The 18,094-nt window shown below is 38.5% G+C and overlaps 1 protein-coding gene across 18 annotated transcripts in view; it reads left to right on the forward strand.

The window, feature by feature from the left end:
* Positions 1 to 17,638, forward strand: part of LOC144994633 (slit homolog 2 protein-like) — a 96,744-nt gene extending 79,106 nt beyond the window's left edge. For 5 of the 18 annotated variants that reach the window (XM_078953333.1, XM_078953336.1, XM_078953345.1 and 2 more), the window contains 20 exons: positions 40 to 183; positions 266 to 432; positions 508 to 640; positions 1,134 to 1,202; positions 1,413 to 1,484; positions 1,859 to 1,930; positions 2,076 to 2,147; positions 4,382 to 4,545; positions 5,819 to 5,943; positions 6,059 to 6,156; positions 7,943 to 8,082; positions 8,793 to 8,816; positions 10,205 to 10,298; positions 10,699 to 10,836; positions 10,958 to 11,198; positions 11,340 to 11,470; positions 11,552 to 11,706; positions 13,051 to 13,402; positions 13,508 to 13,722; positions 15,910 to 17,638. In XM_078953333.1, the coding sequence (XP_078809459.1) occupies positions 40 to 183; positions 266 to 432; positions 508 to 640; positions 1,134 to 1,202; positions 1,413 to 1,484; positions 1,859 to 1,930; positions 2,076 to 2,147; positions 4,382 to 4,545; positions 5,819 to 5,943; positions 6,059 to 6,156; positions 7,943 to 8,082; positions 8,793 to 8,816; positions 10,205 to 10,298; positions 10,699 to 10,836; positions 10,958 to 11,198; positions 11,340 to 11,470; positions 11,552 to 11,706; positions 13,051 to 13,402; positions 13,508 to 13,722; positions 15,910 to 16,166 (2,863 nt within the window). In that variant the 3' untranslated portion in view covers positions 16,167 to 17,638. Of the gene's footprint in view, positions 1 to 39; positions 184 to 265; positions 433 to 507; positions 641 to 1,133; positions 1,203 to 1,412; positions 1,485 to 1,858; positions 1,931 to 2,075; positions 2,148 to 4,381; positions 4,546 to 5,818; positions 5,944 to 6,058; positions 6,157 to 7,942; positions 8,083 to 8,792; positions 8,817 to 10,204; positions 10,299 to 10,698; positions 10,837 to 10,957; positions 11,199 to 11,339; positions 11,471 to 11,551; positions 11,707 to 13,050; positions 13,403 to 13,507; positions 13,723 to 13,930; positions 13,975 to 15,909 lie in introns of all 18 variants that reach the window. The other 13 variants (XM_078953340.1, XM_078953361.1, XM_078953352.1 and 10 more) reach the window with 5 other exon arrangements.
* The last annotated feature ends 456 nt before the right edge of the window (positions 17,639 to 18,094 follow it).

Consider the following 18,094-nt stretch of genomic DNA (forward strand, 5'->3'; position numbering starts at 1 on the left):
GAACAACTAATTAGTAAATTTGTGTCTGTGTCTGAACAGCATGCTGAGGAGCAACAGAATCAGCTGTGTGAGCAACAGCAGCTTTGTGGGTCTGAGTTCAGTTCGTCTCCTTTCACTCTACGACAACCAGGTCACCTCCATGACCCCCGGAGCGTTCGACACGCTGCACTCTCTGTCCACGCTGTGAGCACAAACAGTCCGCATGCACGAAATGAGCAGCAAAATCCTTTGCTGTCTTTAACATCTCATCCTTTTCCTTTTTAAGAAACCTCTTGGCCAATCCATTCAACTGCAATTGTCACCTGGCTTGGCTCGGGGATTGGCTGAGGAGGAAGCGCATCGTCACCGGAAATCCTCGCTGTCAGAATCCATATTTCCTCAAAGAGATTCCTATTCAGGACGTAGCTGTCCAGGACTTTGCCTGTGAAGATGGTGAGAAATAAAAAGGATGAACTTAACTCGAGCACACAGGTTTACATCAACTCTTTTCCATAACTTATCCACCAGGCAACAATGAGAACAGCTGCTCTCCTGTCATGAGGTGTCCGGCTGAGTGCTCCTGTCTGGACACGGTGGTGCGCTGCAGCAACAAAGGTCTCACCACACTTCCAAAAGGTCTGCCTAAAGAGACCACTGAACTGTGAGTTTGACATCAATACCCTGTTTTGCAAATTTACACCACACACATAGATAGTCTTTTTTATACTGCAATCTTTGTTTAAAGAAAAATTACAATTTCATTTGAAAAACCGGAGAAACCAAATTAAAATGCATATCACTTTCATACATTCAATTCTTACTCTGCGCCAACAGTTCCTAATGAACTACTGCCCCTCTGCAGAAAGTATGTCCTTGAAAAAGTCACAGGTTTTTTGATTTTGCTTAAAAACAGCATAATCATGATGCAAAGACTACTGGGAACACTTGATGATCTGAGTGGGAATTTAATACTGGGATGAGTAAAAACACGCCCTATGCAACTAAACAGTATAAAATCCAAACAGACTCTCCGGCGCATGTTCTCAACGGGGATTTCTGAATCCAAACTTTCGTTTCATCTTTGATCTTTTAACTCTAAACACCTGTGTGTTTTTATGTGTGTGGTCTGTTCTCGTTCCATGTGTCCGTCACAGGTATTTGGATGGGAACCACTTCACCCAAGTTCCTGTGGAGCTCTCCAATTACAAACACTTAACTCTCATGTAAGTATCACCCACATGATCCTTAAGGGTTTCTCAAACATACAGGAGAGTGTGTCTCAGCTTTTGTTTCTTGCATTCTGCTTAAAAGAGCAACTAACAGTTTTGATGCTGGATATTTATTGTGTGTGACTATCAATTGATTTAGCCAACAAGCTAAGATTGGAAAAGTCATAATGCATTATGTTCATGCATGTACTGTTTACTTTTCAGTGATTTGAGTAACAACCAGATCAGCACGTTGTCCAACCACAGCCTCAGTAACATGTCCGAGCTGCTTACCCTGTGAGTCTGGCTTTTCATCCACCCCTTTGCAATGTTTGTGCTGATTTCTTTTTTGTGTGTGTGTGAGAACTCCATAAAGTTCAGAGACATTTCAGCAACAAAATGAGCTCAAAAGGGGATATTATATTATGCTGTCAGATTTTGTTTTTGATGCAGCTGGATTTTTTCAGCGTTTTCTTCTGAAGCTTGAGGGAAAAATTCCAAATTTTTGTTTGATTTGGAATGAAACACGTGTTTATTTCCAGTCCAATGCATTGAATTTGACAGGTTCTTTGTGTGCAACTTTATTAGAATTTAAGCAGGACATTTAAAAATATGCTGCCACAAAAATTCCTGAAAGTTTCCATGCCAACCTGTTTGTTCCGTGTGCAAAGAATCCTGAGCTACAACCGTCTGCGCTGCATACCAGTGAGGGCGTTTGATGGACTCAAGTCTCTTCGTTTGCTGTGAGTAGCCGTGCTGACAAAGACAGAAAGGGCGCCAAAAAGCCAAACTGTTGCAGAATGTACCATCCAAACATCCACATCTCTGAGTCCTCTTTTCTTTTCTTTTCCTTTTTTTTTTTACCTCATTTCATTGGCACTTTCCTAGGTCTCTCCATGGCAACGACATTTCCCTGATACCTGAAGGAGCCTTCAAGGATCTGTCATCGCTTTCTCACTTGTGAGTTTCACAGAAACAGTCATTTCAAAGCACGTCTTTAATCTGATGCCATCCACCTTTACACCTTACACTCTGGAGTTAAGAAGAAAACTATTTCTAGCACTGGGGAATGAAAAGTATGTGTAAAAACATTGTTTTTATGACAATTCCTTTATTTTAAATATGAAAATCTGATGGGACATTAATCTACAAAAACAAAGTACTTTCCATAAACATTGTGCTTATTTTTTTAAACACGGACGTAACTGAAATGTTAAAAAAATAGTTAAAACCATCCATTAACTATCAGTCCTTCTTCTTCTTCGTACTGCCTTTTACGCCTTGAGATGCTCAGGGCAGCAACGAAATCTTTCCACTTCTGACGGTCGTGGGCCAAGGTGTAGATGGTTCCCCAACTACTATCAGTCCTGCTGTGGCAAAAAAGAAAAAAAATCAGTAGAAACAAATAAAAAGTTCCTCTGTTTTTCTGTAAAAGCCTCTGTAGTGTTAAAAGTGCTATGTATATTTCCAAGATATTTCTCTAGATTTTCTAGCTAGCCTTTTTTTCCAGCATTCTTTAAACAACGTGAGAGGTAACTTGGGATAGGATGCATAAAGAAAAGAAGTGAAGTGAGCAGAAGATCATTCTTACAACATGGACTCCACACAACACTCACACTGGCCTTTTTTAACACTTGAAATGATGATGACAGAAGATGAGCTTCATTTTGTATAACAGTGTCTGGCTGTAGCTTTCTCTCAGACTGGTGTAACGGCTCTCTCAAAGGAAGGGAAATTGGACATTTTAGACAAAATAGTTGCAGGGTTAGATTTGACAGGAGAAGCCGTGCTCTGACAAGGAGAAAAGCAAAAGTTAAGTGGAAAGAAATGCCACAGAGTCATCCTATGCTGCATGAGTTAGGTCAAATATATATATGAAACTGTAGCAGTAGGTCATGTAATGGAGTCACGGTGGTGGAAAAAGGTTGTGGCACGATATCAAGTATCTCATTTATGACCGCGGGGTCATAAATGAGCTTGTCATTGGGGATCATTACTTTTACAGCCATTGGCCAGAAGAAAAAAGCATGGACTTCAACGTTCCACCCCAGTTTACTTGTCATTTCTCGGAGCGTCCCAATGATAAGATCTGAGAAACTAAAAGCTCAAAAAGCTTACAGCAGTTACAACCCCTTTCTGGGAGCTTTTCATGAATTGAATTAAAGCGGTGACACAATCAAAGCATGACTGATTTCAAATCTGGCTTGACGTTGATGGTCACTGATGCAGGTTTAGCAGCTTTTACACATTTTTGTGTATGTGTTGTTGAGGTTGGAACTTAAGGGATATGAATCAGTTTCATATTTCAGTTTCAAATCGGAATATGAAGAAACACTCTCCGCTAATGTTAATAACTAATTGTGCCTTCTAAATCCAAAAAGGTGCCTTTTCATGGTTCTGAAACTTCTTTCTTTTTTTTAAATAATATTTTAACACCTTGAGGATGTTATACTAAGTGGCATTAATGCACAGCATTTAACCAAGGATGAAAAGATACAGAAAGGTATAGAACATTTGGTTAACCATAGATACAAACAAGATTATGTTGGTAAAAATGTATAAAATAGATCAGGAAGTAAAGAATCTGTTTCTGGCAAACTTTGTTTTATTTTCTTGTTGCGTTTTCTACTGTTGTTACCTTTTTATGCACATGTGATGCAAGCAAACGGACGTCCAAAGACAAGGTTGCTGCTATGGTCGGGTCAATTACTATCGGCTGAAGGTGAACATATAGAGACTCCGAGGGACGTGTGTTGTGTGCATTAAACTTGTGAAAACTTTTTTTCACAGCAATACATCAGTAAATTAATGACTTTTTTTTTGTTACGACAAAGAATAAAACATTTGTAAAAACAGCAAATGCCAAATTTTTGTTTGAAGCTGTTATGTCAAAGACAATTTGTTTGTTTGCTTAAAATAAAAAGTGAGTAAAAAAAGACATTAAATCTGTTAAGAGGCATTTTCATTCATAATTTTAAAAAAAATTGTTTTAAGTGCAAAATGAACAATAATTATATAGACTGTATTCATTTACATTAAAAAAAATTAACTATATTGTATCACCACAACTTTAGTTGAATCTTTGAAGTATAATTTTGTGCATCATCTATCAAGATGTATATAAAATCATGTGAGAGGGAACTCGTGCTTTTAACCTTAATGATAAATGCTGCACTATTTTTAATACATTGCAGGGCTCTGGGGGCCAACCCTCTGTACTGCGACTGCCACATGCAGTGGTTGTCCGACTGGGTAAAAAGCGGGTACAAGGAGCCGGGCATTGCCCGCTGTGCTGGGCCTGGTGACATGACAGACAAGCTGCTCCTCACCACGCCTTCCAAGAAATTCACCTGCACAGGTAAACACAACTCTACCATCCTTCAGGTGACTTCTTTAGTAAATATCCACGGTCCCAAAAATAGCACAAAACAAACATGCACTTTTCTTAATGTGCGATCTTTATAACCATTTAACAAAAGCTACCAGAGGGGACCGCATATGACCAAATCTAAATTTTAGCTGTCTGTAGAGGGGCATTATTGGAAAAGCAAACTATTTATCTATAAGCCTTTGTTATGACACATTTTTACATTATTTTAGCAAATCGCTCATTAATTCACCCTTGGTAATTGTCATTGGGAGATAATTAATCCAGAGAAACATGTCAGAATTTGTTTTTTTGTTTCCAAACAGTGTCATTTAAAACAAGCTTTATGCGTTTTTCATTACATTTAGACAGTTGCATGTTCAGAAAGAGCTCTGTCCTGCTTTTTAAGCGATTACCCAATACCAAGTTACGTTTTAACTCTCCACAATCATTCATTGGACTATTATGAAATATAGGTCCCCCATAAGACACTTTTGAAAAATTGTCCCCACGAAAATGTAAGTCAAAAATTGGGGCTTTTAAATCCAAAATGACTGCAGCTGCACCTCCTCCCACTGAAACTGTTCTTCTGACTGTTGACCTTATGTTTACACCTCATGATATCACATTACCTTCCACTACATGACTGAAACTTATCTCTGACCTAATTTGACTGACGCACTGTAGAAGTCCTCGGGCCTTGTGGCTTTCTGGTACCAGGTAAAGTAGCCACTGATATCCCACTTATTGTTTTTTTTTGTCTTCTTTAATTGCCCCGTTTGAGACAGTCCCGGCCCAGTTTACCCCACCCTTAGAAACCTGAGAAGACTGAGCCTGCCTTCCCTTTCCCTTTGAGCCCCCATGTTCTCACCAGCATCTTGTCTTCTGAATGTTAAATGTTGATGTACTGTCTTTGTCTTTTTTGGGGATACTGACTGCTGGATGTATTTTGCAGCTGCTGCAAAATGTTATTTTTTATTCAGTGGGAAAATCTAACTTTAAAGTTTAAATTTAGATTTTAACATATTCAAAAAAAATCATAAATTCTGGGGTTTTTCACCATTACCATCAATATTTGAAAAGATTTTGCATTCATTTTTAACCTGCAAAAATATCCTACTATTTTTATTTATGCATAAGATCCATCCAGAGTGTCCCTAAATGTGTTTAAATGTTGGGTTCTAACTCGATTTTCTCTCCTGAATATAAAGCATTTAATGTATTTTTTGTTGTTGTTGTTTGTGTTGGTTGGTGCGTCACACAGGCCCTGTTGATCTGAGTATCCAGGCAAAGTGTGAACCCTGCCTGTCCAACCCCTGCAAGAATGACGGCACATGCACCAATGACCCCGTGCACTACTATCGCTGCACCTGTCCTTATGGATTTAAGGTACCACAACCATGTCATTTTCAACTAGTAAACAACATACAGGCCTTTTTTTTAGAGATAATTATTATAAGATTAGAGAAATCGAAAATACCCATTTAGCTTTTGTGTCATGAAGGGCCAAAACTGTGAAGATCCCATTCATGCCTGCATCAGTAACCCGTGCCAGAATGGAGGAACTTGTCATCTGAAAGAAGGGGACGGAAGCAACTTTTGGTGAGAAATCTTTGAGTGTTTCTTAAAATATAGTTGACTTGTCTTAATAAGTTCTGGTCTGCTCTGACTCAAAACGCATGGAGCAGATATTTGAAAGGAAAAGTACAAAGAAGAGGAAAAGTCTTGAATTAAAAAATAAAAGTTTATTAAACAGTTTTTTAATTAAAATGCTTGAAATTATATATTTTGTTTCTGAAAAGAATTGTATTTATTTTGCAAATAAACACCTATTTATATGTACCACCCAAAACTAGTTAGGTAATATTCATCAACACAGAGCAAGATCAGAAAAAAATTAAAGCCTTTAAAACATGCTTCTAATCTTGAAATCATTTACTGGGTTAATACAGTTCACATTTTTATTTATATTAAAGGCCAGATTGTCCTTGTAAATGTGACATTCTAAGATCTTAGTAAAAGAACAAACAAACAAACAAACAAAAACTGCTTTAATTACCCCTTTCCAAAATAATAAAATTACAATTGACACAATTTCTATAGAATACACTGAAACCTCCATCCGAATTCTCACAGCTTTGCATCAGTTTCATGCTTTTCTGAAAGATCTGGAGATGAAATCTTTAAGATTGTGTTGTTGTCATTGCTTTTTTTTTATTATTATATAAAACTTGATGGGATGTGTTGTAATCTGCCTCTTGGCCAGGACGCCCTTGACAAAGAAATCTGACGACCAGGGAAGTTGGAAATAAAGCAGCAAAGTTTTGCTTCTCGATTAGCAAATTATTGTTTTATTATTTTGCATTAAAATTCTGGTAAAGTTATGAATTGATTATAATTACATTTTTATTTATGTTTCAACTTGACCATTTTACTGTGCAGGGTGACAAAAAAAGCAGAGTTTACTGCCGGCAAACCTAGCCAATGGTATTGTGAAATTTGTCCTAAAAACGGACATTTTTTTATGTTGGCCAAAAACTGCATAATCATAATTAAAAAGCCACTGGGAACATTTTTACTATAGACCAAAAGATGATCAAAATGGGACTTTTATTGATGTAAAATAGAGACAACTTTGAAGTAAGTAAACATCTTACAAGACCGTTTCTACTTTTTGAATTGCCTCATTGGTGGAAAGCCCCCATTTGCAGAATCTTTTTTCTTTGTAGAACCAATTCTGACTCCCACCCTGCAATCATTAATCCTCGGTTGCTAATTTCAGCCTCTGCAAAGCTCTTTTTGTCACATTCCATTTTTGCACTATTTCTTCTTTCCATTGTCAAATAAAATATTTATTGAGAATTGCTGCCAATGGCTATGTAATGAGCTATTAATCCACAGGAGTATGTGTAACACTGCAGCTCCATGGCTGTGCAGTAGTTGTGCCTGTGTGTACCTCAGACTATTTTCTCCTAAGGGGAAAATGTAGATGTGGCTGACACTGGATTTATGTTTTGCATGCACTGATAATCTGTATGTGTCACTGATATAGGATAGTATTGTACTTTATCAGATCATAATTGGCTTTTGTCTTTTCAAAATCATTTACTATTTTAAAGCCTTTCAGGGAAACTGTATTTGTTTTTTCCGTTGCGTACTTTTGAGTTTTGCTTCTCAACTAGCAAATTATTGATCTATTTCGCTTTAGAATTCTGGTAAAGTTATTAATTGGTTATTATTACCTTTTGGTTTATAGTCAACTTGCCCATTTCTTCTGCAGGGCGACAAAAACAGCAGAGTTAACTTTAAAAAAAGTCTGGCGAACATTGCATTTCTTCAGTGTGTGACTATCCTTTTTACCCATAAGAATGTGTGTGCGTGACTTCAGGTGTGTGTGTCCGGAGGGCTTTGAAGGAGATTCGTGTGAGATCAACATTGACGACTGCGAGGACAACGATTGCGAGAACAACTCCACCTGTGTGGATGGAATCAACAACTACACCTGCATGTGTTCTCCAGAATACACAGGTAACCCAAACCTGAGAGGGACCACTGAATTCTCATGTGCTTTGCTTCATTTTGTAATCCCATTTCATTTACTTAAAGCTAAAAATGCATGCATGGATAAAAACTGATTTATAGAAAAAAATTCTCTCAAGCTGCGTTCGCATCGCCCTCGGCAACGTACTTTCAAGCAACCACTTCCAATGAGAAGTCGATGACAACACACACATGCAGGTTTCGGGCTTCTACGTTTGAAACTCTTGTATTCCTGCGGAACTACAGAAGTTTCTACAACTGTTCTCGAGCTCTACAGTTTGTAGAATCAGAATAGAGCTGAGAAAGAAAAAGCCTGGAGCAAAATTTGGGAGGCTTGCACCGCTTTAACATTTCACACTAAGCCTCTTCCAACTTTATGAGACAGACATGCGCTATTGAACAGCAGAAAAAGAGTAAAAGAAGAAGCCCCTCCCTGCTTGCCCAGTGTGAACACCGCGTTCTTGAAGATGCGTCACATGCCTGGTGTAAACATTGCATCAAACAAACACTGGTCTCTTGCTATTTGTGAATCTGCTTTTCACTGTGCTAATCAGCTCTGCTAACCTTTGTGGTCGTGTTTTCTCTCTGTCTTTGGGTGTTTTGTTGTATTCTTTTCCATCTTGCTCTGCTTTCTGTCTTTCATCTGTCATTGTTTGTTCGTATTTTCTGCTGTGGTGGGTTTTTTTGGGGGATGACAGCTGCTACCAATGAGGTGGAGAGAGGTTAGTCTGTTCTACTCTCTGCCCTGTCTGTCCTTTTTCCCTTTTGTTTTCCAATCTACGTCATTTCCCTGTGCTCTTTCCATGCACCTTGTAAAACTGTGAGATCCCAAGCCACTGAGTGAGCCTGCTGAATGCAGTTGTGCTTCATGTCTGCAGTGCCTGTTTCTTTGGTAGAAACACCTCAAAGTCACATGATTGTTAACCACACCTTTAAGCTTCATTTCAAACCAGACATTCATGGGTCAGATATCAGGATGGAGGCGTTCATGGCGTTTCCGCTTGTTAAAAAAAAAGTTGTTAAGACTCAGTTTGAGCAATGTTTCAACATCAGGAAACATCAGATCAGGAAAGTTACTTTATTTGAAATAAAAGGCGATGAATTTATTGATCATTTGGATCTCAGTTTCATTTTGTCCTCTTTAGGGGTTTAAAAAGTAAAAACCCACTCTGATGAACATTGTAATTTTAAGGTATTTAACATGTTCTTGTAGCATTTTTCTCATAAATATATTAAAAGAAATAAGCTTAAAATTGCGAATCTGAGTATTTCTTTATTCAAGTCATTATGAATCAGGATCAGATGTAAAAATTGTGTTGGAAAAAGGTTGTTGGTACAGTGTAAAAAAAATACGCTGGACATGTCACAACCCCCTTGCTTCGTTCCATTCTGATGCATCCACTTTTAGACACATGTCTTTGTTTCAACCACTTTAAACCATCCTTTATGTGTTTCCAGACTGAAACTGTAGTTCAATAAAGCATCAAAAGGCCTGGCCTGATCCACCAAAGCAACATTCAGTAACCTCCAAACCTCCCTCCAGTGGGTCAGATCTGGTGTTTGTTGTAGCTCATCATTTCCCATTTGCACAAACTGGTGGCACTTTTTCCTCCAACAGATTTTTAGCAGAACGCAACCAGTTTTTAATTAGATTGTGAGCAAGGATGTCTTCGAAAACCTTAATAAGCAGAAACCTTTTAATTTCATAGATGCCCAAATCGTGACTGAACATCACAAGCTTGTGTAATAACTCCAGAAGTTGACTCACTGGTGTCAGGAGGATCCCTGATGCCTCATCAGTGATTAATTTGGAGTTCAGAGGATCAGGATACTCTCTTGAATATCATCAAGAATGTGGCACTTTAAGCAGTGGGATCATTTATCAGACTACTGCGTCGGTCTTAGCCATGAGAGAGACATCCATCATCGAGCGTAGAACCACACGTACACATGCTGTGCCCTGCATTTCACAGCCACAGTAACAAACACCAAGAACAAATCCTGTGTGAGGGTGTTGGACAATATTGATTCGCTCAACGTTAACATTCAGTTTATGCATCAGGCAAGTGTTGAAAAGCTGCTGATGTGATTTCTATGTCTGTGGATGTAGGAGAGCTCTGTGAGGAGAAGCTTGACTTCTGTGCCCCAGAGCTGAACCCATGTCAGCATGACTCAAAGTGCATTTTGACTCCTCAGGGATACAAGTGAGTGCATTTGACACACACCGACACACTCACACACACTTTGTGTTCCCTCCTACAGGCTTTAAAGATTTGATTACATGATAGAATGAATGAGTTGATGGGTTACCCCCACAGAATAGTGGGCTTCTATGAACTTTTTAAATGTTTTCCTTACATGTTTAAACTTGATTGCGCACAGAGACATTCACCTATACAGTTTGACTCAAAATTGAATGCAATTTGTTTAACCATTTCAATGGCAAATAGTGTATACCTGTATAGCGCTTTTCTACCTCACTTTAAAGCGCCTTCAAGTAAATTTAGACATAAAGGTGAGCGGCTGGGTCTTTAAATACTGTTTGTTGCTCGTTTTGGTCCTGTATCAACATGCATTTTGTTCTGTTTTGTTCAAATATGTCAGGTGTGAGTGCACTCCAGGCTTTGTGGGTGAGCATTGTGAGCTGGACTACGATGACTGTAAAGACAATAAGTGTCAGAATGGAGCGCAGTGCATTGATGCTGTGAACGGGTACACCTGCGTCTGTTCAGAGGGGTACAGGTGAGAACATTTAAAAACGGGAAAACAATATTTAACCTACATTTGATACAGAAATAACATCACATATTGATTAGTACTTGAAAGCACTTTGATTGGGTAATGTTTCTTTGTTTTTTTTAAGTGGGTTATTCTGTGAGTTTGCTCCCCCAATGGTCCTCCCCCGCACCAGCCCATGTGACAACCACGAATGCCTCAACGGGGCTCAGTGTGTTGTGGTGGGAACGGACCCACGCTGTCAGTGTCTCCATGGCTACGAGGGTGAACGTTGTGAAACACTCGTTAGTGTCAACTTTGTCAACCGAGAGTCCTACCTGCAGCTTCCATCCAACCTGCTCTCACCACAGACCAACATAAGCCTACAGGTAGACTCTCACCTGGCTGATTTCTCAAATATATAACATTTTATTTACTATTTTTAAAGGAAACTATCTTTTAAAGGTGTCTGGTTCCATCTCTGGGAACCAATTAACACCCTTTTTAAACATATACCTCTTTATTTTTAGATTGCAACAGATGAGGACAGTGGTGTGTTACTGTACAAAGGAGACAACGACCACATTGCCATGGAGCTGTACAGGGGACGCCTCAGAGTTAGCTATGACACAGGCTCTTATCCACCCTCTGCGATTTACAGGTGCATGCACACACTGAGGAACGCCGACACGATGGATGATTAGAACGTGTTGCTTAAGCCGTTTCATTTTCCTTCCATCAGTGTGGAGACAGTGAATGATGGAAGCTTTCATGCGGTTGAGTTGGTCGCCGCAGAGCAGACTCTGTCTCTGTCCATCGATGGCGGACCCCCGAAGTCCATCGGCTCTATCAACAAGCAGTCCACTCTCAACATAGATTCTCCCCTTTATCTGGGCGGTGAGGCTTTGATTTTCTTGTAGAACACCGTTATTTTAGAATTTCTTGACAAATCAGTGCATTGATTAACCCCTTCGCCACTCACAGTGGGTGGTGACTATAAGTGATTTATGAAATCAGAATTATTAAGACCGGAAAAATGTCTTTACATCTCTCTTTTATCCATATTTACAAAGCTTCTAGACATATCTGCCTAAATTTGACCAAAAAATTAAGAGTTTTATACTCCAAAGCTTGTAAGTAAAAAGATCAGGCTTGTATATGTATAAGAGAGCTAAATTGACAAAATTTAAGATGCAAAATGAATAAAACTACAAAAAAAGTTAAAATGTAGCTTGAATTGAGGGAAACAAGACAAAGCCTTTGTTTTCCACTTAAAAGAGCTTCTTGAAATTGTGAATCCTATACAGTCTAAAACTGAACAGATAGATTGTAGTCTCCCCCATAGGATCTCATGAGATTTGAGGTTAAAAAAAATGTTAATGTTACTTTAATCAAGTGAGAAGGTGGGTCAAACTACCATTTTTCTAGTGGTATTTTCCTGAAGATGGAGGACTTATTGAAAGAAAATTGCATTTCTGAGTATTTCTTTATTAAAAACATTGTGAATCAGGAGCAGACAAAACAGTGCCTTTTAAAATGATTGTGTTTGTGATGTAGAGGATACGCTGTATGGGTCACAAGCTCCCTGCTTCGCTCCATTCTACATTCTACATCTTCGTTTTCCTCGAATGAGCTGGCATCTGACTCAAAACTTAACCACTGGATTGCTCTAATATTACTCGCCTTTTTTTTGCACTGCTAATATCAGGTTGGGGGTGTGAGGGGCTGTAAGCTAGCGGGAGAGCGTGTAAACTAATGGATGTCGGGAACAGTCCCGCCCACAACTCAGAGGCAAATTTCTAATAAACTACTGCTGCTCTGCAGAAACTATGTCCTAGAAAACAACACAGGTTTTTTGATTTTGGCTAAAAACAGCATAATTACAATTAAAAGACCACTGGGAACGTTTTTACAATAGATCAAAAAAAGATCAGGATCAGTTTTTAAAGTATCATTTTTGGTCATATTGGTTACTAGTTACTAGCTAGCTTGCTGGTTTCATGAAAAAAACAGAAACTAAGTAAACTTTTTTGGGTTTAATGATAAAAATATATGTACTTCAGTATACAGTTGTCTCTTTTGTTTTTTTACAATCTATCTGTATTTGCCACAAAGGTCAGTCTGAGACCAACCACAGTATTGATAAAGTCATCATCACTATTTCTTCTGATAACTATTTTTCTAATCTGTTGTTGTTTGCCAGTAGAATATGGCTCAACAATCCCTCTTTTGCTCATGCAGGAATGCCGGAGCGAGCCTTTGCCTCTGGGGGTTTCTCAGCCTTGCAGCACAGCCCTGGAGGCCACAATGGCACCAGTTTTCATGGCTGCCTGCGTAACCTTTACATCAACGGGAAGCTCCAGGACTTAGGAGCTGGTTTGGACCTCGGGGCTCTAAGTTCTGGAAGTCCACAGGGTCCCCAACACTGGCTGGGAAATGGTGTGGAGCCAGGCTGCCAGCCCTGCCAGAGAGACACCTGTGTTAGTGGTGACTGCCACCCAACAGGACAGCGTGGGTTCACCTGTACCTGCCACCCAGGGTGGACAGGGACTCTGTGTGACCAGCAAGTTAGCAACCCTTGTGACGGGAACAAGTAAGTTGGATTTGAACGTTACGCCATTTCTGTGACTTTTTTTAATCAATCTAAATAAGTAGGTCCATATTTATCTGTGTTCTGACTGTTGTCATCCAACCACAGGTGTATTTATGGTACTTGTGTCCCAATCAACTCCTACTCCTACTCCTGCCGCTGCCAGCCTGGTTTTACTGGTGTCCTCTGTGATGAGAGGGATCATGACACAGTCAACTCCTGCAGCCTGTCTCACTGCAAACATGGCAAATGTAGAGTGTCAGGCCTGGGCAAAGCATACTGCGAGTGCAACAGTGGTTATACAGGAGAAGCCTGCGACAGAGGTTAGGAATCACTAATAAATATTTGTGTTTAGCAGATCTTTTGGGGAGAATCCATTCGTATCAATTCTTTCCCCCCACTTTTCTGTTTTGATGAAAGCCCTTGTTTCCTTCTCTGTTGTTTGTGAATGCCGTTCTCTGCAATGAGCGCTGCTAACATTGTTTCAATGTCTCTGCACTAATGCTTCAAAACATCACTTTTGCAACTCAGCTTCTCCCGAACTTCCTCTTAATCCCATGCGGGGAGCTACTCAGGTGAGACTACTTAATTGCATGTAATCCTCATCCATTTTTCTTTCTTCTTTTAAGGATTTTTTTTCACTCATGAAAACTAGACCTCAACACACTAACCCTTTTTTACTTCCTTTTCACTACATATAATGTAGATAAGATGGTTTGATGCTTTCTGTCTTTCTCAACTAAAAAGCTAAAATGGGCATTTCTAAAGATTATACATACATGTTTAGGAAAATTGCATGTCTTGATTAAAATAGACAATAATTGGACATTAGTACCTTTTTATTTATTTTGACTCAACTATAAAGCAGTATTTCTGATATCAAAATGATCTCCAATGTATTTTACAAAATTAAGTATTAATTTCCCATGAATAGGTTAATATTTTTAAATCTTTTTTTTTATTTTATTTTTTTGTTCTGTTTTTTTTATTTAATTCTTTTGTGTCTCTAATTCTAAATTTTTATTTATTTTTTTAATAAAAAAACAAGTAAAAGCCTGTTTTTTTTGTCTGTGGCACAAATGTTTAAAAAATACTTCACATTTGTAGTTTTTTTTTAATGTTTTTGGTTTTTCTTACAAGGTTTACACACCAGGACTTTTTTTTTCTAACTTGTTCTGTCCAACAACAGAGCAAACAGATGAGCGCTGAAGACGTTTTGTGTTGGACAGGTTTTACTACTACAAAAAGGGGTCATGAATCTTTGGATAACCAGGGTGTAAATTTGTATGAACCCCTTTCTGTTTTCTTTTTTTTGTTTTTTTTATTATTTTTTGTTTATTTGTTAAATGTTGTGTTTTAAGTATATATACATATTCTATTTATTAAAGGGGAAGGATGACAATTTGTACTTAATAAGTTTGTCCATACAAAATTAAGAATGTCATCCTGTAAATTTATACATTTGATTGCATTTTCATTACTTTATTACCAAACAAGAAACAAACTAAATATTTCCTCTCCTTGGCTTTTTTTAATATAAAATCTGAAAGTAGTAACAAATGTGCTCTGTACAAGAGGTTTTGCCATTTTGCCGAATGCCACAGGCTATTAAAACCTTTGCTATAACCCTAAAGATGTAGGTGAATTCCTGTTGCCCATCAATATTGATCAGCAGAATAATTAGATTTCAGTATTGTACAATCAGAGATTTTGGTATAAAAAAAATATAAATCTTCCATAGCAGGAAAGTGCTCCGGCACTTTCACCCCCCAAAAAATATGAGAAAACCAAGAACAACATCCTCAGTCCTTGTCCTCATTGTAAACAAAATTACAGGTCCGAAATACATGTATTAGTATTTCTTCAAATGGTTTTTGTAATATAAAGTTTCTATTAGGATCTTCTTGAACTTTTCCTTACATTGATTGGTTGGATAAAAACAATGTAAGATGTTCACTGATACCTCTTTAACTTTATTCACAAAAAATGTGTTTAACAGAAGCCAAAAAAACTGCTGCTGCTGGTCAGATGCAGCTTGTTTGTTTAAAGACCCACTCCTTTCATCTTTTGATCTATTTTTAAAGCCATTTTTTGCCAAAATCAAATATCCTGTGTCATTTTCTAGTACATAGTTTCTACAGAGTGGCAGTGGTTCTTTCGAAATTTCTCATTTCCCATCATCTGTCTGTTTGCACACTCTCTCACGAGCTTACAGCCCTTCACAACCCCAAGCTAACTTAGACGTACACGGGACTATTTGTCAGCATGATCAGAATGGAGCGAAGCAGGGAGCTTTCGGCCTGCCGATTGTAGCACCTATGCCACATCTGCAAGCCTTTTCCAGCAGCATTTTTTCATCTGCTCCTGATTCACAATGATTTTGATCAAGAATATTCTTTCTATTTGTCCTCCATCATCAGAAGATTTTATATCATCATGTATATTTGAATATATTGCTCTCATTTTATATTGTAGACTTCTGACTGTTTCAATTCTTTTGCATATCCCAGAGGTGGCCTGCAGAGGGGAACGGGTCCGAGATGTCTACCAGAGACAGCAAGGCTACGCGGCGTGCCAAACCCAGGAGAAGGTCTCCCGTTTAGAGTGTCGAGGCAGCTGTCCGGGGGGGTCAGAAGGACAGGGCTCCTGCTGCACCCCTCTTCGTAGCAAACGTAGGAAATACACCTTCCACTGCACAGATGGCTCTTCCTTTGTCCAGGAGGTGGAGAAAGTGGTGAAGTGCGGCTGTACAAAGTGTTCTTCATAAAAAGAAAGAATTAAAAACAAAAAAGAGTCCACCCCTTTTTGCAGATTTCTCCAGATATTTTGTGTTCCTGCCCGCCTTACTTGATCCTCTTCCATCTTCACTCACATTGAGGAAACTACGCGCAACAGAGTATTCTCCGCCTCAACCGTGTTTTTTTCTGACCCCTGAAAATGGTAAAGAAGAAAAAAATGGAGAGTTGTCTGACAAAAGGAGTTTTTTTTTTCTCGTCAGTGCTGGACTGGTGATTTAATGCTTCCTCAGTGGGAATCTTGAATTGTATTGTAAAGTACAAAAAACAGACTTATTTTTTATTATGAAGTAAAGAAAAAAAGACCAAAAAAAAAGAGGAAAAAAAACCCCACGGAAGTGAACTTTGTCCATTCTTCGTTTCGTTTGACATCATGACTCCGATGGTTCGTCACAGTGTCCTGTCGCTGGAGAGCTGACGGCTCCGACCACTTCCTTTCGACTTCCTGCTTTCTGTGTTGTGTGTAAATCCGACCGTCAGTAGCACAGACTGAACACAGGGAGGAGCTGCACTTAAGTCCCCACTATAGTGATCAGTCTCCTTTAGCGAGCCTCCTGCGCCCTCTGAGGTCGTGTGCATGACCCCACACACAGCTGCACTCTTTTATACAGCGACTGAACAACACACACACACAGTTAAAAACTTCACCTGTCAGGTGGAAAATAAACCCTTCTGTTCATCCTCCCTGGTCATGAATGACAAGTATTTATTGTATCATAAATACCTGTACTTACTCAGTAAATCCCCCCTCCTTCCCGGGTATCAATCTGATTCTTTTAATATATATTAATTTATATTTGTCCTTATTTTTGTATTAAAAGACATACTCTGTCAAGCTAGTTGAACTAACAAAATGGTGTCCTCTATTTTGCTTTATGAGAAGCTGTTTTTTTGATCACTGAAACTCTTGTGCTTGCCAGAGACCTTAGTTACATTTTTATCTGCAAATGTGACGTGAAGACATTGTATATTTTTGTCGCGTTTCCTGAGAGTTTGTACTGTGCCATTACCAGAAGGTCTTTATAATAAGAGTATATATAGATACTTTTCCCTACCTATGTATTTCACACAGAGACTTTGTGAGTAGCATTGACCCTTAGCAGATGCATAGAACTGTTTTTACCTTTTTAAACTAATTTTAAGAAAACTGTGACTTTTCTAAATGAAACTACTTTGTTAGCCCCTTCGGTCTCTGATGTTAACATGTTGCTGCTACGTTTTTTTGTACTGTAGACTTGGATCCTGATCTGTATGTTTAATAGAGCTTCATGCTCCTGACTGTATGGGGGCACTTTGTGTAACTGATAAATATGCCCCCTCCCTCCCTCCCTCCCTCCCTCCCTCCAACACACATGTGCATTGTGCTTTATATCTCCCTCCTTCATCCCAGACAATTGTCAGTTCCCTGACTGATGTTTGTTTATTAAACACAATATTTACCTCACATTTTTACATCTTTGCTCTTTTGTTGCATGGAGTCTCATTATAGTAACCGACATTTGTTTTACACAGATATTTATATTTTTCCATATATTTTTTTAAATGTTTGTTATTCTAAGATTTTCTTTTTAGAGTAAGCAGGGAATCTCTTAAAGTCCCACTCCGATCATCTTTTGATGTATTTTCACAGCAGTGGTCTTTTAATTATGATTATGTCGTTTGAGACAAAAAATTGTGAAAGAACTGTGTCATTTTCTAGGACATATTTTTTGGAGAGCAGCAGTAGTTCATAAGAAATTTGCCTCTGAGTTTTTGGCGAACCTTTTTTTTTTCTTTTTGTTTTACCAGTAGTGGAAGATCTTTATTCAGTGGTTACAAGAGTCTGTGAGCCGTGACGAATCAAAACAGAAAACACAATGACTGTATTTAGATATATTTATGATTTGAAATAAATCTTGAG

This window comes from Oryzias latipes, chromosome 1, assembly GCF_053564925.1.
Source record: "Oryzias latipes strain Hd-rR chromosome 1, Olatipes_Hd-rR_3.1".
Taxonomy (NCBI): domain Eukaryota; kingdom Metazoa; phylum Chordata; class Actinopteri; order Beloniformes; family Adrianichthyidae; genus Oryzias; species Oryzias latipes.